This window comes from Alexandromys fortis, unplaced genomic scaffold (genome assembly GCF_014885135.2).
Source record: "Alexandromys fortis isolate MF-2015 unplaced genomic scaffold, M_Fortis_MF-2015_v1.1 scaffold_139, whole genome shotgun sequence".
NCBI classification, from domain to species: domain Eukaryota; kingdom Metazoa; phylum Chordata; class Mammalia; order Rodentia; family Cricetidae; genus Alexandromys; species Alexandromys fortis.
The window spans coordinates 2,832,375-2,855,217 of NW_026068020.1; the positions used below are offsets into that span (position 1 = coordinate 2,832,375).

Sequence of the window (22,843 nt, forward strand, 5' to 3'; positions counted from 1 at the left end):
AGCAGAAGCTTCCTACAGGAGGACATGCCTTGCAGTCCACCAAAGACCACTTATCCTCAGATATTTCCAAGATCGAAGAGGCCCGTATTTACCCAGAGGCTTTGAAACATTAGGAAATCAGGGCTGGGGCCAAATGGCCTGTCTTCTGCAGCTGGAATTCAGCTCACTGTTACGGCCACAAGGGGAATGGGTAGACCCTTTTGTTTTGTTCTTTTTTGGTTTTCTTAGTAAACTGACCCCCCCCCAGAGTGGGGGCGGGCAGGGCTGAGTCTTTTTCTTCCCCAACAGCTTTATTGAGGTATAATTTACATGCCATAAAATTCACCCGTTTTAAAAAAAAAAAAATTCACCCGTTTTAGACGTACAATACAGTGATGTTTATTAAGTCCACAGGGCTGTGCAAGCATCTCCTGAATACGGTCCTAGCCTGTTCCCACCATTCCAGAGGATTCCTTGTGCTGGGCAGGAAAGACTGATCCCTCACTAGGCAGTTCCTCTGTGTTATCTGTACAGATCTGCCATCTCTGCCTATCCTACACCGGGGAAATCACAAGGTGCGTGAGCCTTCTGTGTCGAGCTCCATCGCAGAGCTCAGCCTTAACACTCAGCGCACAGACAGTGAAAAAAGGAAAAAGGAAATGGAAATAAACACACACCTCCAAGTGCTCTGCCAAGGAAGGAGTTTCTGGTCCCTGTTAAGTTACTTCTACACTTCTATTTGGGTTTGGTGTGGATCAGAAACACCTACTCTGTTAGGTAGTAGGTTTTATGTGGACCATATAAAGTAAGAATAAATGAAGATTGTTTTTGCTTGTTTGTTTTGTTTTTTACCTGTTCGAATAAACCTGAAATTGGTGAATTTAAACTTATGAGAATTAAGAGCCTGTGCCAGGCCAGATAGAAAGGGCATTTACTTGCAGGCACTGTAGCACACTCCCGCCCCTGCTTCTCTGTTAGGCTGGCAGCCCTTCCATTCAAGACATGCTCATGAACAGAAAGCAGGAGACGGCCCCTTATCCTACCTGTAGTATGCATTCAGCCTAACTCATACCAAAGAAGAGCCTGTACAGCCATAACTGATCGTGAGGTGTACGGCAGTGTAGGAGAGCACAGGTGCTCCATCCAGGTTTCACACACTTCAGGGGCTCCTGGGGCTATCTGTGAAGTGGCGCCCTCGGGTGGCTGGGATGCACGATGTGGGCATGGAAAGGTCCTTAGGAGAACTCGGTAATGAAAGAAACCCCTGGGCTCTTTATGAGGGGGCTGCTATTACAAAAGGCCATCTGGATGTCAGCAGTCCTGGGCTGTGTTCCTGGCAGCCACCTCTGTGGCCCTCTGCCTTTTCAGAAGGAGCTATGGCTTTTCTAGAAGTGAACAGACTTTCTGGACACATGTGCTCCTAGAATAGGGGGCCCTGGAGACCAAGCCAGCCTGGGAAATTATGTATGCAGCTCCAGAACTGTGTTTGGATAATGAGTTTGGGGCACCAAGCTGGTAGCTGCAGGTGGCAGTGGGCAGCACAATATAAAAGATTTCATTGGCCACACAGGCTTGGTCCTGGCAGCTGCAATGACACAGAAAGTCTTGGGATGGACTTTGACATTGGTCATGACCAACATAACATCTGAAGAGCAGACACTCGGTCTGGGGGGAAACTCCAGGGCTTGGAGCAGCAGGACCCAAGGAACTGGTAAGGTAATCAAGGCATGATCCATTTGCTGCAGTCTGGACGGGGAGTGCTCCCTAGAGGTTTATGTGCTGCGGGACTCCCACTTGATAGATGGCAGAATCTTAAAGAGGTCTGACCCACATGGTGTCACAGGGTCACGAGGCACGGCCCTTCTGGATGAACTACTGCCAGACTGGGCTATTATAAGGTGTGTGTGTGTGGGGGGGGGAGGATACAAACCTTGTATGTCCTAATCAGGTATTCTAATTCCATAGCTGTATTGCAAGGTTGCTGGACAAGTGGTACTGTTCTCACAGTGCTCAGATCCATGCTGTCCCAAATGCTAGTGCCAGCAGACACTTGAAGTGTGGCTAGTCCTACTTAAGATACATAATAGAGTAGATAGATATAACTAAGACACTATTAACACAGACTTGGTTCAAAAGAAGAATTAAAATAGCTCACCAATACTTTAAATTTATCTATTTATTATTTGTTGTGTATCATGACGTGTGTATAGAGGTCAGAGGAAAACTCACAGGAGTCAGGTCTCTCTCTGCTTTTACTATGCAAGTCGTGGGGCTAGAACTCGGGTCATCAGGCTTGGCAGCAAGCACCTTTACTTGCTGAGCCGTCTTGTTGGCTGTCCTAATACCTTTTTATAGTGATTACAACGCATGGGTTATTACACTAGCTAAAATCCTTTCACCATGTTCTTTGACTAGAGAAGACGATAGTGAGAAGGGAGAGGAGAAAACCCCAGCGGGCTAACAGGATAGATGTAGCCAGATACAGGAGACCCAGGCGTGCAGCATGGCAAGAGAGCAAGGAAAAGACAAACTACTTCTGAACAAGGAAATGAGAGGACCTCCGAACACCTGTTTCTAAGCAAGCTTAGATATCTCCTGGAGATGGCCCTCATCTGAAGGACAAACACCTGGTCCTTCTCTTACCAATGGTGCTTGGCTCAGCACCCACTTGTTCAACAGAGACCCTACGAGCCCATGTCCTTCCTACCACCATTGGTTTTCGTGAAAACTGTATCCCCAAGTCAGCTCTTCAAGACAAAGAGCTGAAGTCAGAGAGTTGCAGATGTCCATGGGCTCAACGTCACATAGGTGAGGGTTCCTTCAGTATATGATTCTGGGTTATAGCCCATTATTGGAGGGAAGTCAAGGGACGGACTTAGAGATGTTGTGCTGTTAGAACACGGCCCTACACCCAGCCAAGAGAAGAAATGAACACACTCCTGCCTGCCTGGCTCCCTGTCTAGGGAATGGTGCTGCCCACAGTGCGCTGAGTCTTTCCTATCAGTTAAGAATCAAGACAGTCCCCACCACAGACATACCACAGTCCAATTTACTAAAGACAGTTTCTCAATTGAGACTTTCCCCAGGTCATTCTAAGTTGCAACAAGTTGACAATTAAAATTAGCCATTACATAGTTCCCCACAGTTCACAAGCCCTCCCTGTGATCTATCTCTAACCACATCTTTTGGAGACTCTAGAACCTGCATGCATGGCTCTTTTGAGAAAGAATTCTGGAGACAAGATCACTGGTGCCAAAGAAACGAGTCTGAGCTGCCTCTACACCTGACTGGGACTCGTGATTCCCTCTTGGGAATCCTAAATAGTTATTGCCCATCCTGGACACAGTGGCTTTCTCTGGCTTCATTTAAAACAACAGAACACATTGTCTTTGATTTTTCTTTTCGCTTAAAGATGTGGCATAATCCTTTCTTTGATTATTGAGATACAACCCACACAACCTGCCATTCTGCCATTTAGAGCATATTACCCAGTAGTTTGAGTATTTTGCAGTCATGTGACTATATAGAACATTTTTTTTTAAACCAGCCCCTTACCCATGAGCAGTCACTGTTTTCCTCATGCATCTCCTATCTGCTCCCTCCCAACCTTTGGCAACCACCACACCACCACCACCACCACACTTCTTTGTTTACGAATGTGCCAATCCTGACTTTAAGGTAAGCAGAATCATACAGGAGCTCTTTAGCAACTGGCTTGTCTTAACATCATGTCAAAGGTTCAGTCACATCACAGTGTGCCTCGAGAGGCCGCTCTTTTACCAGCGTGGGTAACAGAAGGCACACAAAGGCAGCTTGTCTACTCAACAGTTACAAGCACGCTCTTTATTCCCACTTCTTGGCAGTCAAGAACACGCCACCACGTTCACACAGGCTTCTGTGTAAACATGCATTTTTTTATTTCTTTCTTAATATTTAATTCTAGGTGTATAAGTGCTCTGCCTGCATGCATGTCTGTGTGCTACTTATGTGCCTAGAACCCAAGGAGGTCAGAAGAAGGCATAAGATCCTCTGGAACTGAACTTACAGACCATTGTGGGCCACCATGTGGGTGCTGATATCAAGTCTGGGTACTCCACAAGAGTAACAAGTACTCTTGGCTGCTGAGCCATCTCTCCATCCCTGGATGGGTACTTTCATTTTTCTTGACTGTATACCTGGAGGTGGAATGCCAGGTCAGACAGATTCCTAAGCAACTCATGGGGTTGTAGATGCTGTGAAAAGGACTTCAGACTTAGTCTGTGATGGTTTGCATGTGGACCCCACTCTATCTTATTCAGAGACGGGGAAGAAGGCCACCTGAAGCTGCCCTTGACCCTTTAGTCTCTCCCCACCCCCGAGATTTCACCTATGGGAACAGTACCTCTGACAAAGAGGAAACAGGTCCAAGAAGGCTGCGCAAGTGTGATGCCTCTTCCAGTCTGTGCTCTTAGCACAGGCTCTAGCCAGTGCACAGACAAGTGGCCCTTGGGGTACAGCTCATCTGCTCACATTTGGTGAGGGACACAACTCACATTGGAGACGTCACCACCTGTTCCTCTAAGACTTTTATGTCACAAACATCATATATAAATATTGCCAATTAACAATTTACAGTATATTATAATTTACAAGATGCTTTTGACTTTGTATACTGTGGCCATCTGTTACTACATTTCCAGTTGCGTTGTATGTAATGGCTAAAATGTCATACTGCATATGCTAAAGGATTATCATACAGAAATATGCATGTGCTATACTTTAAAATGTATGACCTAGTGATCACAAGCATTACAATATACTATGTGAAAACATGGCACCTATGTATTATATATGTAACTATGTATAACTGTGTACATATATACTACACTTAGATATGATTTACATTTTACAGAATGTGGCATATACAATATTTTACATTACATTATGATATATACTAGGCCTGGCAGGGTAGTTCAGTGGGTAAAGGCTCCTGCCATCAAGCCTGAGAACTTGAGTGTGATTCCTAAGACCCACAAGGTAGAAAAAGAGGACTTGTCCTCCAACCTCCACATGTGTGCTGTGACAAGTTCCCCCAATCCCTGCCAAATAAATAAGTGCAGAAAATTAAAAAATACTGCATATACTTCAGTTTACCTACTTTGATTTCTGCGTTATTTAAAGCTTGGACGTGTGAGTGCAGTAATGCAGCAGGATCTCGCAGGCGTCTTTCTGCAAATGTCTCTAGCCGTCTGAGTAAGTGTTAGAGCAGGCTCTCTGGGTCGGAAGCCATGTCACTGCAAAGACTGTGGACTGTGTTGCCAAGCTTCTTCCAGGAAGGTTCTTCTCAGTTTCAACTTTTACCAGCAGTGTTGGGAAAGGCAGAATGGGATACGGGTACATTTCCATCCTAGGGAATGCTGTTTGTTTTGGGGTTTCTTTCTTCTTTTTGAAGTGAAAGCATGCTTGTCCGTTGGCTGTTTCATGCTGGACTGCAGCTAGTTATCTGAGGTCAGTAAGGGTTTTTCTTGTTATAGGAACACACGACTTGCCCTCCTCCTGCCTGGTGAGATGCCGCTGGACCCGTGGGCGACCTTGAAAGTTCATAAGAGCTGTCCCTTGGGAAACGGTGGAGTAAGCCACGGGGAAACAGTCACTGATCTGGGGTTTTCTTGAGTCACACATGAAAGCCACTTGCCATGGCCAGATCTCACATCCCATGAACCCATATGCTGGCCGAGATTTCTATCCAGGATGGGGAAGCAGACCCTCTTTCATTACTTCAGGTACAAGTAACCCTTGGTTTCAACCCACACTTCAGGGCATATACTATTTCACATTATTCATTGACAAAGTTATTAAATTCTCCCTCCCAAAGGGACTGGCTCAATAGTAGCTGTTACTGTACATGGTGATGAGGTATGCTGATCATTTCATGTAGGAAATCGTAGCAAATGAGACATAGCCACATGACAACACCCCATTTTGATTGTTACTTATTTGTTTACTGTGTACGGTCACTTCATCTGCAAATATGTCTGTGCAACACATGCACGCAGTGACTGGGGAGGGTCAGAAGTGTCGGTCCTCTGTGACAGGAATTATAGGTCTTAAGTTGTCTCAAAAACAGAAGGTCGAGGCTGGTGAGATGCTCAGAAGTTAGGAGCACCTGCAGAGGCACCAAGTTCTATTCCCAGCACCCAAGTCTCATGGCTCAGAACTGCCTGTAACTTCAGCTCCAGGGAATCTGGTGTCTTTGGCCCTGTCAGAGACTTGCACAAATGTGTATATGCTGACATACAGATAGGTGGGCACATGTGATTAAAAGTAAAACAATTCTGTAAAAAAGATAACAAAAAGGAAGACCTGAGGTGCTGCCCTCAGGCCTCTCTCTACATGCATGCACATGCACATGTGCAGATGCACGCATCACAATAAGACCTTGAGGGGTGTCTAACCCATGCACTGCCTGCAACCATGATGGCTCTCTGTGCTACAAATCACACAAACCAAACCTGTGTATGGTTCTGCAAACTGCCAGTCACAGGTTGGACACCCCTGTATATAATGTGGGGCTCAAGACAATTCATCTTCATCCAATGTGGTCCCTCTGGAGAAGCAAAAATACTGGACACTTTGGATCCTAGGGCACCAGTGAGGAACACTTTCTGTGTGTATCTGAGGGTGTTTCCAAAAAGTGAGTGGGTGGCACCAACCCTGGGCTGATGTCCTCAATTAAATCAAGACGGCAGGGGAAGAAAGAGCTAAGCATTGGTCCCCTGGTCTGCTTCCTGATCTGTTGAGATTGGTGCAGGGAGCTGCTGCATGCTGCCACTGCGAGGCTGTCCAATGCCATGTCTTCCTGCCATGATGGACAGTAGCACTCCAAACCATAAGCTGAACGACCTTTCGCTTCTCGGGTTCAAGAATCATAGCCACGGAAGAACTGACACACACATGGGCGCCACATGATTCCCTCCATAGGAATTTTTATGAGGAACTAAACTAATCGGTGCTAATAGACACCAGATCTGTAGCTGCCCTGAACAGGGAAGACAAAGAGGAAAGAACGTCCCGGGGTCATGGAAGTATCATAAACAGGTACACAAAGGCAGCTGTCGAAACTGGCTTGACAACACACCTAAGCTGTGCGCGATGCATATGCAAAACTGACCAGAATTTAAATTTTTTATATTGATTTTAAAATTATGTGCTTATGCGGGTCTATGTGAGGGTATGTACAGATGCATACAGGTGCCCATGCAGACCAGAAGAGGACATTGGGCCCCACAGGGCTGGGCTTACAAGCAGCTGTGAGACAACCACAGTGGGTGCTGAGGACTGAACCATGGTCCTCTGTAAGAGCAGTATGCTCCCCCAATTACTGCGCTATCTTTCCAGCCCCCACAAGCAAGATTTTAAACAATCAAATAGAGCCCGGCACAGTGGCACACGCCTTAAATCCCAGCAAACAGGAAGCAGGTCTGTTAGTTGAGGCCAGCCTGGTATACACAAAAGAATTCCAAGATAACCAGGGTTACATAGAAAAACCCTATCTTAAAAACAAAATCACCACCAACAAAAACAAAACTAAAAGACTACTCTCACTGCCCTCAGTGATCCAGTGTTCACAACTTATTTCAACAACAAGGATGGCAATTCTATTTGGACATTTCAGGTAAGACATGTATGTTGCAGGTAACAGTCTTGGAGTATTCACAACGGCTGTCTGGTCAGAGTCACATTTTAGCAAGTAGATCTGTGTGGGGTTGGTGGTCAGTCCTGGAAGATTATGGGGTCAATTGGCTAAGGATGTGAACAGCTTCCTGTTCCTGCAGCCATGTCTGATGCTATGCTGTCTGCCATGATGAACTCTTACTCCTTCTGCAACCATAAACCGCAAGCAATTCTTCTCTAAGCTGTTCCTGGCCATGGTGTTTCATCAGCTATAGGAGTGTAACTAATGTCGAGTCAACCACCTGCTAGAGAGCAGATTCTGATGCTCTATACCCACGCAGGTTAGTTTTCTGTGGGCTCCTTCCATGGCCCCCAGTAAGGGTCCCAAAGCTACTTCTTTCTGCTTAGAACCATGCTGGGCCTCAGCAGTGTTTGCCGACAACTGATGGTTCTGAGAAGGAGAAAAACACACTCTTGTAATTCCAGGTGTGTGCCGAGTGTGCTCAGACTCTCAGAGGGCCTTCTGGTGACAAGTCCACAAGCCAAGTTAGGCCTGGTCCAAATCATGGCTTAGGTTTCAGGTAGCTCAATGTCAGGGTATTCACCACCCAATTTTCAACAGATATGTACAATTTCAGCAAGCTAACACAAAACAGTGTGTAACCACTGGGGCTCCCCTTGCGGGGACCCTTGAGAGACTCCAGGCAAGTCATGATGGCAAAGCATTCACTAAAAAGCTCCAGCTGCTTCTGGACCACTGGATCTCTGAGTGACAGGTACTCCTGCTCACACTGGTCTTTTGGCCTCTGGAATAACATTTTTTTTTAAAGATACATGTTGAAATAGGAGCGGCGGCGGGGCTGCGTCCCCAACACCCCGGCCGCTTGGCTAGCTTATGCCCGAAATAACAACACACAAACTATATTCATTTAAGAACTGCTTGGCCCATGAACTCTAACCCTTACAGGCTAATTCTCGCACCTGGACTAGCCCATTTCTAATGATGTGTGTAAGCACCCCAAGGTGCGCTTACCGGGAAGAGTCTAGCCTCCATCCATCCTGGTGTCTCTGCTCCAGAGAGCAGAGCTGTTGGGTCTCTCCAGGAGCAGAGCAGAGTCTGACCTCACTTCCTCTTCCGCCCAGCATCCTATTCTGTTTATTCCACCCACCTATGTTCTAAGCTATGAGGCCAAGCAGTTGGTTTATTATAATTAACTAATTACCTTCCTCCATCAGATAAAATTATTTGGTTAGTTTTACAGTCTCTTACATGTCTAGATCAGTTACATCTCTCTATTAGCTTGTACATTTTGTTTTTGGTGAAAAGATAAAAAAAAGGCAGCTATGATTGTGGGAAGAATGTGTTGAATTCATACACCTATTTGGGGGAACTGCCATCCAAACAATATTAATGTTCTCCAAACCACAGCCTGTATCCTGACAAGTGTTCCTTTGATCTCTAATAATTACCCTTTGAAGTTTTCTGTGCACAGGTTCAGTTTTTTTAAATGTGTTTCTATCTGTGTTATTTGTAATTGGGATTGTTTCCTTACTTTTATTTTGGTTATTTATTGCTAGTTTTAGAAATACCATTGGGTTTTGAACAATGATCTCCTGTCCTTCAGTCTTGCTGAACCTGTCTGTTCCTTGTCAGAGTCTTGTAATTCCTTAGGACTATCAACATAAACATTATGTCATCTGCAGGTAGAGATGTTTTACTTTTTCTTTCCTCATCTGGATGCATCTGGTCTCTTTCCCCTGACAAACTTCCTGTCTTGAACTTCAAGCACAATGCTGAAAAGAAGTGGGGTTATTTTTGACTTGTTCTTAAGCTCAGGTAATAGTTGCCAGTACCCTACCACCTAAGGATGAGGAGACCCGTTGGTATTTCATAGATGCCCTTCAACAGATTCAGAAATTTCCCTTTTACTCTTTTTATAAAGGTTGCTGGGAGCTTGGATCACAAAAGGTATTGAGTTTTGTCAGAAGCACTTGCTAAATTTCCTGAGGTGATTACTGTGGTATAGTATACAGACGTGTGCGTGTGCTTGTGTTTGCTGAACCAACCTTGCATTCCTGGGGGAAAATGCCACTTGAACACAGTGTGTGAAACCTCTCCTAGGAGCAAAGGGATGTTATGTGGCTGTAACTCTTGCTGGGATGATATTCTGGACATGCCAGGCCAAGGATGAAACATGGCAAGGGATGACAGATGGCTTGGGTCTCAAGAAGTACACAAAGCTTTCCAGAGGTTTGGGCTGAGACAGAAAGTCCACAGGCAGGGTCACTAACATTTGATTATGGAAACAAAAGCTTCTTGGACTCCAGCAGGTTTTAGAATCACACATCACAGCACTTTACCCTTGGGATGCCAGTTGCATAGGCTTGGGGTGGGTCCTGAGGATGTTGTTTTTAGGTGGTATTGATACTGTAGAAGCCAGTATATAGATGCAGAACAGAATAAACGCTGCTAACATTTTCCACGCACTCAGAGGCCACCTGGCCCTCTTACTAGCACTAGCAGCATGGAGGACCCGGGAACAAAGCCCAGGGTACTTTCTAGATAAAAAGGGCCTAGGAAATTTCATAAATATTATTTTCTTTTAGCATTAACTCCACATGATTAAGTGGGTGGGCATAATGACTAGTTTCATTTCACAAAGGATCAAACGCCCTCGCTTTGAAAACCAGAATCACAGATGATGCTGAGCTCCCAATCCTCCGGCCCAGCTCCTTATTTCATCATCAGATACAAAACGAAGGGTGAAGTGCAGCGTCCACAGAAGCCAGGAGTTGGGTCAGGGACACAGCAGAGCGAGGCCACATCGGGAACAGGGTGGAAGCATCTGGCGAGCTCGGCCAGCACCTGTGTTGGCTGATCAACTGCTCAGGGTTCTCAGTGCCATTTTCTGCATGAGTATTTAATATCAGTGCTGGCTGCAGAGAATGAAGACTCCTGACTCCTGAGCAGAGCGCGCGTTTAAGCTGGCCATACAAGAGCAAACGGAAACAAAGGGTACCTCACTGTGCTTTCTGTCTTTACTGACTGAGGCTTCGGCAGTTCACTAGTGGGAAGATACTATGGACATATTCTCATATTCAAAAAGCTTACACTAATGCCCACACCCAGACACAGGACAGCTGAGGACAGAGAAACTGAGAGCAAGCTGGGCTGGCCACTGCTAACGCTGTAGCGCCTCTTGCTGCTGTGTGGATGTGATCCTTCCTGAGCTACGCAGCCAAGAAGGAACAGGTGCAGCAGGAGTGAGGATGGTGTCAGGAGTCAGAGTCCGGCTCAGGGGATCCGTGTGATCCCAGGCAGAGGACACCAGAATCCCACGCCTGCCTTGCCCTCATTTGCAAGACACGGACAATCTCACCATACTAAAGAAAGGCACAGAGGGCACTGGGGATACCAGGTATACTCACCCTCCTCCCCTTTCATGATGGATAGAGAGAGAAGCATTTCCCACATGGAATGATAAAACTGCACCGGAAGACATGATCCTTTGGAAGATGTCACAAGAATCAAGAGAAAGCATCTGCTAGCTCAGGTATATAATTCCAACCCAGAACAGTTAACTTCCTGTTCCCTTCCTTCACAAGCTCTTCCAGGCGGATGGAGGCTCACCTGGCTGAGGAACCGAGAGACATCCTCCAGGCACGGTCAGAAATGTGAACATCCACAAGCTCCTCAACTGTCTCCATGGATACATTTCAGAGTCAACAACACAGGTTTCCACCCTGAGACTGCTTTCTGGCAGGGAGGCTGGCTTCCAGCTCACATTGGCTTCCCACAGCCATCAGATAAATAACCAGGCTCCCAGGCAGTGGGCGGCATGAGCAACCCTGAACATCACCCTGTCCAAAGGCGAGTGTGAGGACAGGCATCCTTTGCAAACTGAGACCCTTTATGGCTAAGCTCAGGAAGAGTCTTCTCCAAACCGCTCTTCTCAGGACGAGAGCCTGTGTGTTAAGGCTTAGCCAAGCCGCTCCCTGTCTGAGCTCAGATTCCCACCAAGCTCCCTGGCCTCGGCTCGTGTGAGGAAACGCTCTGTTTCTTGTCACTGTAATCTATAGATATTATTTTTAAAGCAGTGCTAATGTACTCCTCATCTGTACATTTTCCTAATTGGCTTAATATTTTAGTAGAATATTTGGGATCTGGGCCCAGCGCTCTAGTAAACTCAAGCATATTTAGCCATGTGCTAATGAGACCCATCTAGACAGGAAGGGCTGCACCGTGAGTTACGGCGCTCTCGGTCAGATTCCAGCTCGGCTGCTAAGAGAAGTTGCTAAATTTCTTAAGTAAAAGCAGAGGTCCCTAAGCAGCTCTTGGGTTTGTAGAGCCACGGATGTATAAACTTTATTGGCAGTAAATGTCACTCCTGCAAGTAGACAACGCGCCTGCAAAGCCTTGGCTCCTCGGGAGACTGCCGCTGCCGGGGCTTGTGTTGGACACACAGGGAACAGGGAGGGTGGCCTTACTCTGTGGCTGGGGCTGGGCCGTGGCCGCCGAAAGGCACACCATGGTGACAGAAATTCACTTTGAGTTGCAATTAGTGGTACTGTCATTTTCGGGGGGCTCCTGCCAATTAATTAAGGCTGTCAAACAGGAAAACCACAGCGTTCACATGGTAATTCATATTGGAAGAGGCAGGCCTCAGAAGCACAGCGGCTTCCTTTACAGACAGCTTTCTCCCTCAGAGCGCTGGAGTAAACACGGCCAAATAAGCGAGATAAAAGCTGCGCGTATGTGCAAGCGTGCGAGGGGGTCTGCGTGGGCAAAGAAGAAAAGTTAAACTGCCCTTGTTATAACTGTTAACTCTGGTCGCCAGAGAAGAAGACAGGCTGATTAAAACTCCAAACGAGCCCCCAGCTCCCTGAACCCTCTGCGTCCAGGATGATAGAATCAGAGGAGTTTATTCATGCCATTAAGCCCCAGAGAACTTAATTGAAAGAAGAGCACAGCCCGGACCTTGACAAGCGGGAGGTCACAGTAATTGCTGCCGGACATATTTAACATTAAGATAATCAGGCCATTAATTACCCTTCGGATCATTAAATCAGCCAGTTGCAAAATGAAATTTCTGCCTCTATTACTCACTTGAGAGACCACAGGGGTGGCCTTTAATTTATCAGGGAGCTTGAGCTACAAAGGCTGGGGCTGGGGGAGGGCAGCCGGGGAGGGGGCTCCCCCACATGAGCGCTGTGGCAGTGGTGGCCGGGCAGGCATCAATCCGCCATGCTTGGTGATCGTGGCAAATTAACTAGGTAAGATAACCTCCTCGTGCAAAGGCAGAAGCTGGGGGTATGTAAATAGATGAGGGCAGACAGGGAGCGCAGAGTGTGCTCACCACTTAGCAAGATAATAAAGGGAATCATCCTTGATTATCAGTGCTAATTTGGACACTGCCGGTAGCTTGTTATGCGTGTTCTGAGTAGCATTTAATTAATTCAATTGCTTGTTAATGAGGGAAGTGACATGTGGGGAGCAGATGCCACCCAACTGCAGATGGACTCTGGTCAGCCCAGCAAAGGCCTTTTTTCTGTCTCCTACTTCTCCCCCTCCCCATTTTTTTTTTTAAAGAAAGAGAATAGAGAAAGGTGTCCAGCATAGAGAACACTCAAAAGACACAAAAACATTGACCTCAGCAGGCCAAGAACTGTTGAAAAATAATCAGAGGAGACAATCCCGGGGCCGCATGGGCAGTCATGTCCCCGAGGCCACATTTAGAACAGCGCATCTTTATGCCAGAAATTTGAGCCTGAGATTACTATATTGTGATCTTATGATCAAACCTAACAAGACAAAGACATGGCCAAGTGGGGCTGCTTTTAATATCTCAGAGTCAGCTGCGGGGATCCAATTATTTTCAGTTTGGATACATTTCCCCTTTATCAATATCTCCGTGTGCATAAATAAGATGAAAGTGGCCCCGCAGAATCAAAGCCAAGTGGCACTCCTCTTGCGGGGCAGACTGGTTGGGTCTGGAAGTGTGTGGCCAGTCTTCTCCCACGCAAGTTTCTGATGTGGGCCCTGACCTTCCTATCGATGGCCAGAGACAAGAAGGGAGTTTAGGCAGAGAGATGAAGTTACAAATAACGAAAGAGGGGTGTGTGGGTGTGGGTGTGTGGAGGTGGGGGGGGAGACGCTCAAAACAGGAAGAGGATGTGCATTAAACCCGCCAATGTCCCCTTCCAAGTGGCATCAAAGTGGTAATGGGTGATTTCGGCTGTGCTACGGGTTTCTCTCGTGTGCTGTTCCTGCAATTGAAAACACAGTTTGGCATTCTAACTTCCTTTGATTTCCCAGCCCAAGCCAGCAGGTGCCAAGTACCACATAAATAGGCTACCTGTACTAAAATGTAAATAACACGGTCTCTGCTGACACTCCCAGGCCAGACGCCATCAGGGAGACACAAAGGAAGCCAGCCAAATGGGGACAGCTACACCACCAAGCCTCCTGGCTTCTGCCCAGAGGACTGCCTTGTTCCAGGAGGAAATCACCATCACCGAAGCCGAGGGCACGGCAATGAAGGGGACAGGTAAGCATGGTGCAGACTAGCCCTGGCCACACAGCCAGGACAGGAATCACAGGGGTCTGCAGCAGCAGCTTTGATGTTGCAGACGACCAAGCCTCATTTCATCCACGGGGGGAGCCAGGTGGTGTGGATGCAACAAGAACACCTGACACCTGGCTGCCAGGTGACCATGTTGTGTGTTGTGTATGGCACAGGCAGTCTCCTGACTCATAATGTCTTTACCCCAAAGGCTATTTTCCTTTTATTTCAAAGGGTTGCCAGCGATCTTGGCACTCCTTCCAGTAAGGGTCAATCTTCACATTGGAACCCAGAGCCCAGAGCACCTGGTGGTTCCAGACTCAGTTGTCCCAACTGTCTACTACACAGTGTGACATATAAACATGCCCACCAAGGGTCCCCATTCTTAGCCCCAATTCCAGATAACTGTCCCCTGTTGCTGCCTCTATGACCATCTCGACATCCCCACATACAATCAATATTTTAAGTGTGTGCTTAAATGGTATCAATAGCAATGTGTGTGTGTGTGTGTGTGGGTGGAGCTCCTATTCCAGCCCAGATGTAGTTAATTGTTACCACATCGATCCTACCCTCTAACATGAGTCTTTCTCCAAATCAAACCCCCATTACAGAGGAGTGGAGGGCATCCTCTCCCCTCCTGCAACAATAAATTTAATATCGAATGTACTGGAAAAAAATGGCAGCTGTTGCAGAATCCATCCAAAAAGATTTTTTTCTTTTGCTTCCTGGGAGTAATTAAAAGACGCTTTCCCTGACTAACGATCCCCCTGTTTAGGAATGGGAAGTCAATACTGCTTCAGCTGTCGTCAGCTCCGATTGATCACGATGCTGCTCAAGTTTGAACGGCAGTTTTCAGGGCGGCTGAGGGTTGCTGGAACCAATTATAGGCCATCCAGAGCTGCCCTAATAGGGGTGTGGGGACAACAGACAGAAGGCCAGGCAGCTGCGCCAGGCGCCTGTTCTCCCAACCTGCCCGCAGTTCTGGTTGAGGCCAATGCATGGTTGTTTCAGGGGACCGGCTGCTTCTTTATAGAAAGATGTTGTGTGTGTGTGTGTGTGTGTGTGTGTGTGTGTGCACGCACACATACACACATGTAAGCATGTCTAAACACATGTATGTATATGTGTTTGTGTGTTGAGATGTGTAGATATGTGTGTATATATGCTGGACTGTGTCTATGTGTACAAGTGTGAGTATATATATATATATATGTGTGTACTGGGTGTATATACATGTATATATGGGTTTGTGTGTTGGGGTACATGTGTGCTGGTATGCTGCAGTGTGTGTATGTGTATGTTAGGATGTGTGTGTATGTGTATATATGTATTAGGTGTATATAAATGTATGTATGTGTTTGTGTGTTGGGGTACATGTGTGCTGGTATGCTGCAGTGTGTGTATGTATATGTTAGGATGTGTGTGTGTGTGTGTCTGTATATAAGCAGCAGGTTTTTAATTATATTTCAGTCAGAATGAATCTCCTTAATCACGCTGAAACCGATCCAAGTTCTGTGAAAAAACATTTGGGCCCTTGTTTCAAAGAGTAACATTTGGGTTTTTTCCTTGAACTAGCATCAACATTTATGAAACTATTTCTTTTGGGGCTTAGTTTCTGGCCCCTCAATGCTTCTAGTAACTGGCCTCAATTCCTCATGGAGAAGGTGGGAGGCCTGAGGGTTGCGATGGGGTGAGGCATCTTGGATAGGCAGTACCTAGACTAGATATCAACTTCCTTGGGGGTGAATTCCATTCTGACTCTAGCCCAGACTTCCAGGGTTTTCTTTCTCCTTGGGGAAAGGGTGGGGGATGAATGGTGAAGGTGGGAGGTAGTAGGATCACTACTGTACTAGGTATGGGCTGTAGTATGTCTTTAACACTAGAAACCTAGGTAGCCTTGGCCTTGGTCTGTCTTGGTCCTTTCAAATCTCCCTGCTGGTGACTTCAGTGTTCTGAGGAACAATATGGAATGAGGTCAAACACAGATTATACATCCTACCCCAATCCGGCTGATATCAGGCATCCTGGCTAAGAGCTTCCCAGAGCAAACCCATTCTTGCTTCTTTAATCTGAGGAGATCCAGCCCTGCAGGAGGCACGCTGCTGGACATGCGTGTTGTGGGCAGAACCTCCTGCCTTTGCTTAGGCTGCCCTATCCTCCCACACCTCTCTTTTGGAAATCAGCCATGGTTGTAAACTTCCCAGGAACTGGCATCCTCAGCTGGTTCCAAGAAGGCCCATGTGTCATGATACTCATCTTTTATTCATCTCCTCCGTCTCTCTTCTTGTGAGTATTTGGTAAATATTTATTAATTTAACCAGACAAAAGAATTTTCTGGGATAATTTACCAAAGATACAAATATGCCTCCAGATCTCATGCCTGTCTGAAAATTCAGAAATTCCAAAGTCCCATCAGAAGATGCTATGGTCATCACACCACATCACTGCAGCCTTGGGAAGGAGTCGTGACTCAGAAGGGCTCTTGAAACTTGACCAAAGGTAAGAGGTCCACCTGCAGTCACCCTATTTGTGAGGCAGATGACTCCTCTCACCTGTCTCTAAGCTATTACAGGTGCTGCTGGGCAGAACAGAAAGCTATAGCCCCAGAGCTCAGGGCAAAGAGCAGTCAGAACTGGCCATTGCCCGTACAGTAGCCACTCACTGCTGGGTACATGAAGACAACCACACAGCAGCTTCTAATTCTTCTATGCTCTACACGAACAGCAAACCTTCTTAATTCATGGCATTAAACATAGTCTACATGTTACTTTTAAACCTAAAAGGTCAGATGCATAAAGTTAATTTTTTCTAACTCCTATCAATGTTTTCTTCATACATTAAACAATTTAACTTCCAAGTATCTTTTCATTTTCAGATTGAAATTTAACTACACTATGAAAAAAAAGAGACACTACAAAGCAAATAATGTTTTAGGATTGAATGAAGAGCCCAGGTGACTTCCAGGTGAGTGTTAAATCAGGGAAGATAATAGTGAGACAGAGAAAAAAGGGTAGCATATCTTTAATTTGTGAGAAAACCACTCCTAACTGTGCTACCCAGACTAACTCATACAATGAGGAGCTGTCACAGCAAATCTACGGGGTGTTAAGCACACTATCACACCTTGTGGCCCTCCCTTCCTGCCCTGCCTAACACAAACAGCATTAATGTAAGCCAGCTTCACTCCTGATGTGCACCAGAGGGGGCGCCACGCACTCATTCTGCAGTGTTAGTGAAACACTCGGCCAGCAGATCTCAGGAGATCACTGGCTAGAACCTGGATGTGCAGCCTAACCACTGGTTTCTAGCCACTTGGGCTCTGACTGTATCTCATCACCAGGAGAACAAACAAGCAACAAACAAGCATACTCAGACGCTGAGCATGACATGCCTCTTCCTCTCACTACCTTGAGAAGCGCAATAGAAGCAGGTCTCAAGCCCATGTAGGGAAGATAGCGGGGTGGGGGGACACAAAGCATGCAGCACCTGAGTACCTTGGATGTATGTCCTCAGGTAGACCAACTAGAGATGAGCTGACCCCTCTGCTACTATGGAATTGGATTTCTTTAAAATTGGGCTATTTCAGCCACCTCTTAGGGGAATTAAATATGTATGCATAGCCTCAAAAATGGTTTATAATTGCTGTAAGTGAAAAATGGGAAACTAAATGGCCTCAAAAATAAATGCGTTTTTATCCTGGATAACAATTAGCATTAATGAGGAGTCACCATACATTATGCTTAACTGTACTTAATTAAATGTGTTAGAAGTATATTTTAGAAAATAAAATACATTTTCTTAATCATAAACTCACTTGTTGGCAAGGGCAGGTGAGGAAGTTGGTTATCCACAAGATGCTTAGCAATGGTGTACAAAAGAATACAAAACCAAAGAATCAAAAATTTATAATTAGTGTTAGCACAGCTTGGGCCTATTAGAAATATATTAATTAAAGTAATATATTCATAAGATTAGAAGTGTAATACATTTCCAAGAGGGGAGAGGAATCCCCAAGGCCTAAAAATAAACATAAAAAATTAAGGAGTTTGAATCATTCAGTCTGCTTCAGACTAATTTCAGATAAGGATGCTTCCAGACTAGGCTAATCGGCATTCCTATAGGTTGCCAGGGTCACTGCTGCAGCTGTTCCTGAGGTCGTGCCCAGCAGTGCAGCTGCTGGAGGAGCACCTGTGCATCCCTACCTTGTGGAGTCCAATGAGGGTTTCGTCCGTCCTTGGCTGCTCTCTTCCCACACGCTGTTGGCCAACTCATTCCCAATAGACGACATCACCTTGATCAGCTCCATGGGCCAGTCATCAAGATCTAGAGATCGGACCCTGGAGAGGTGGGTGCCAAGATTCCGGTGGATCCCTGAGCACTCGATGCACATGAGGGCTCCCAAGTTCAAACTGGCCCAGTTAGGGTCTACAGAAAGAGAAACGGGAAAATTTCAATCAGACTGCCACCAGTCCTTCTCAGCGGTCCTGGACTCTCGGGGACACCTGCTCAGGCAGCCAGTCCCCACAGTCACATGTTTTAGAGCTGTTCCTGGTGTCAGGGAAAACATGGTAAGTTGCTGGCAGCTGTGCCAAATCCAGGGTTTCTCAGAACTGGTGTTCATATGGACAGAGATACCTCTTCTAATACTTTAGCAGCACAGCTCAGGACTGGTGCACATCAGAAAAAGAAGTTGTGTGTTAAGAACTGCTGCTGATGGAATGAGAAGCAGAGACAAGGTAACTGAGTACCACCCTGGCCCAGGCCACGCCTGGAGGTGGCACTGGCACTCATAACCCTTTGTGCTATGGTTAGCCCAGGTTGGTTGGGTTAGCCAGTTTCGAAGACGGAAAAGGCACACTCCTGTGTGAAGGTCAACAAGGGTCTTACTCAAGGGTGCCTATTGCAGCAACTCACAGGGTTCCACTGGTCACTGGCGGGTGAGTGTGCAGGTACTCTAGTCATATCAAGACCCAGCTCCCTCAGCTGTGACTCGTGGAGTGCGTACTCTATGTCTCAAGCTGGGCTGACAGGACAAGGATAGAGTTCTGTTGGATGCTGGGCTTGTACAGAGAATGGCTTCAGGGGCGTAGGACAGATCTGTCATTGTGTAATGATATCATCAGAAGATCTGGAACTTGGGCCCAGGGCTGGCTTTGAGTTTACAATCTCTAGGAGTTTTGAAAAGACAGACTGACCTTGATAACCACTGGCTCTCATTGTTATTAGGAAGAGAGGCTACACTCACACAGGTAGAACTGGCATGTATTCAAGTCAGAAAAACTGTCATGTATTCAAGTCAGAAGAGTCAGAAAAAAAAAAAAAAACTGATCTGATCCAGTGGAGAGACGTCCTGGGCTCTCCGCAGGGCAAATGAACATTGATGGTCGCATCATGACTAACCAGAATGTCAGCAAGCTATGTATAACATCAGTACAACTCAAGAAGATGGCTGATTCATATCCCACAGTCCTGGAACAGAGACCTGTGATCTCAGAGATGTTCTGACTTAAGCAAAAACCTAAGTCTCAAACAGAAGCAGAGAGAACAGGGTACAGAAACATACAGATTCGTGTGAAGACAAAAAGCAGAAGACAACTGTGTTGTGGTTTGGATGTAAAATGTCCCCCACAGGCTCATGTGTTTGAACAGTTGGTCTCCAGCAGGTGGAGCTCAGCCCCATTTCCTGTGCTGTCTGTGCGCCCTGATCCATGGAGACATGAACAAACAGCTGGCCCCGCAGAGGACCCCCTCCCCTATCACATGACAGGCTGTAGCTTCCTTTCGTGTAATTTCTTGCTAGGTGTGCTGTGGTCACAGGGACAAGTGGGCACAGCACAGGAGGCGGCACAATGCAGGCTGGACTCAGCTGGTGAAGAGCTTGCATACCCTCCTCCGCATGGCTCTCGCCTGCTGTCTGCAACCCCTTAGAGTGTGGGTCCTGCTATGCTGCCCCCACCAACTCTGTCCACTGAGACAGGGCTGTCATAGCTGCCGGCCACCTCCATGGTTACAATTTTAGCCCACTGCTGACTTCCTATCCACTGTCCACCTCCCAATTCTGCACATGATGCAGGTGAAGTTAAATGTCTCTTTGGGATTTTCTCCATGGTTTCAGTATTTCCTCCTCAGGTTGGCCCCCACCTTGGCTCCTGTAATCTCTTCTCTTCTGATGCCATTGTCTCTGCCTGGTAAACCCAGCTAGACTTGGCTTTTGGGACAACCCAAACTGTAACAACTGTCAACAGCTCCGACCTCTTTCTCATTTACCAGCTGGAACATTTTGCACAGACTTCCCTGACATCAGCTTGCACTGATGATGCTTTCTTCTGTCAGGGTTCTTTCTGCATCAATGCTCTCCCAGGATCTGGGGAGTCAGCCCTCATTCTTTCATTGTCCCCACAGATACTCTCTCCAATTCAGCCCTTTCTTCTTGATCTGAACCCCCACTCTTGTCCTTACTATTTCCTCACAACATGGGATTGTCGCAGCTCATGTCCATATGTTCACATCCTGATCCCTGAAGGCACATCCCAACAGCAGCCATGAAATGTTGGCAGGCCCAGTCACGTAACACTGAGACTTAGAACCTGCTGTAACTGCTACCTGTCACTGGGATCAGACAGGATAAGAACGGAGCCCCACCCCTTTCTCTGTCTCATGTGAGACCCTCACCGCCTCCACTAGCTTGTGGACAACACTACCATCTCTACCTGGCATGCTGCTCTTCCTTTGGTCTCAGCTAGAACTGCCTATAGCTCCCTTGGTCACCTCCTACCCCCAGTGTAATAAGGTGATATCACAAAACATAAGCCCTGCTTTGGGCAGAGCTTGGTGTGCCCACTCTTCTTGGTGGCTATGGACATTAGAGGCTGTGAAAACACACTATATGTGGGTGAATACAAAACAGCCTCACCGTAGCAGAGCTCACATCTGAGGAACTGAGGGGTGGTCGAAGGCAAGGCTGGTGGGTCAGACAAGATCTACTAGGAACTAACAGTGGTCTAGCCAGACTGTATGGGCAGCACTGGCAATGACAGAACTTTGTGGACCAGGAGTCAGAGGCTGGGCTGCCTCCTACCTTTGTCCTGGAAGGTCTGACATACTGGTGAGGACTGTGTGTGTGTGTTTGTGTGTATGAGACAGACAGAGAGACAGAGAACGAGAGAGCGAGAGCGAGAGAGAAAGAGAGAGAGAGAGAGCACACTCTGGGATTCCCCGGGTCATTTTCTGGACATGCTGCTGGTGGCTGGCAACTAGTACTCCCAAAAACAGATTTCTGTTGTCAGTGGTTTCTTGAAAGAGCTGGGCTGGACAAGCAAGATCCTTCTAGAACAAAATTCTCAAATACTGATGGGCCTTGCCCTGCGTGGTGGATAGCACTGACTTTTCCAAATTCACTGGACCACAATTTCACTTTATAGACAACAGCCCATAGCTAAGGTGGCTCCATGCCCTCTTTGGAAACTGTTCTGGGACAGGCTGAGTGGGCAGAGGAGAAACCTGGTGACCTGCAGTAATTGTGGCCTCAAATCCTACATTGTACCAGAGTCCGGCCACATTCTCAACCCCCAGAGGGTGATACACATGAAATGGTGGGCTACTGAGACTCTTTTGGGTGGGTGGAAGGCTTTCCCTGGAGTCCCATTGTCTGTCACACCAACAGATGTCACCAGTACCTCCCTTTAGAAGTGGAGTGGCTCTGATTTCAGTCCACAGAGTCCTGGAGAGGGACATCTTTAAGTGGGTGTCTGCTCCTTTCTGGCACAGACCATCTTCCTTCCCACTGGGACCCTTCCTAAGGGAACGGCTGCAGTCAAAGGCACACAGCCTTCACAGGCTTCTAATCACACTGCCCTGTGAGCATGCTCACATCTCATTGCTGGTGTGGCCTAAGGGGATCTGTTTCCTGGCATTTGCACCAAAACTGGGTATTTACACTAAAAATCCCTCCCTGCTTGCTCATGTACTTCACATCAGATTCTCCAAGCATCTTAGGCTTCTGAGGAAGCAACAGGCTGGCGAAGGGTGTGGGCTGAATTGCATAGAACTGCTTGCTACCTCAGCGACCTGGACAAACTGCTGTGGTCTAGACTCTTCCTTCCCTGTCCTGTCAATGGGCCCATGACAGTGCCAACTATCCAAAAGATAATCCATGTGTGGACTGGACACAGCATACTTGGTGAATGGCCTTCAAACCTCTTTTTCTGAAGCTTCAACTCTGCCTTTATCAGCTCCGCCCCATCTGCTCATGTGGTGTCCACAGTCTGGTCTCATGGCCTCCCCTTCCTGCCCATTCTTAGCATGCATATATCCACCTCCTCTCAGAAAGGACCTGTGACCTCCAATTTGCCACATGCCACAGTTTCTGTAAAGCTTTCAATTGGTTTCTTTTTGAGGAATCTCTAGTTGCATGCTGGAAACAATTACAGACATCAATCTCTGGATTTTTTTTTTAATTTGCCTCAGGTTCTGTGCTTTAAAAAATGTCTGGTTTAAGGAAAGTTTTGGACAAAAACACTTCAAATATATGTTCTTTTCTCTTCAGCTCACGTTTTGAAAGTAAAATTTAAAAATTCAAACAAAGAGAGACTTTAAAGCAGCGCCCAAAGGAGTCTGTGGAAGAGTGTGCCCTTCCTGTCCCGAGGACA

General features: G+C 46.7%; 1 protein-coding gene across 4 annotated transcripts in view; it reads right to left on the reverse strand.

Moving 5' to 3' along the window:
- The window catches only part of Agap1 (ArfGAP with GTPase domain, ankyrin repeat and PH domain 1), a 446,708-nt gene that overhangs the window by 36,475 nt on the left and 387,390 nt on the right, over nt 1-22,843 (reverse strand). For all 4 annotated transcript variants that reach the window (XM_050163111.1, XM_050163110.1, XM_050163109.1 and 1 more), the window contains one exon: nt 18,398-18,620. In XM_050163111.1, the coding sequence (XP_050019068.1) occupies nt 18,398-18,620 (223 nt within the window). The remainder of the gene's footprint in view (nt 1-18,397; nt 18,621-22,843) is intronic.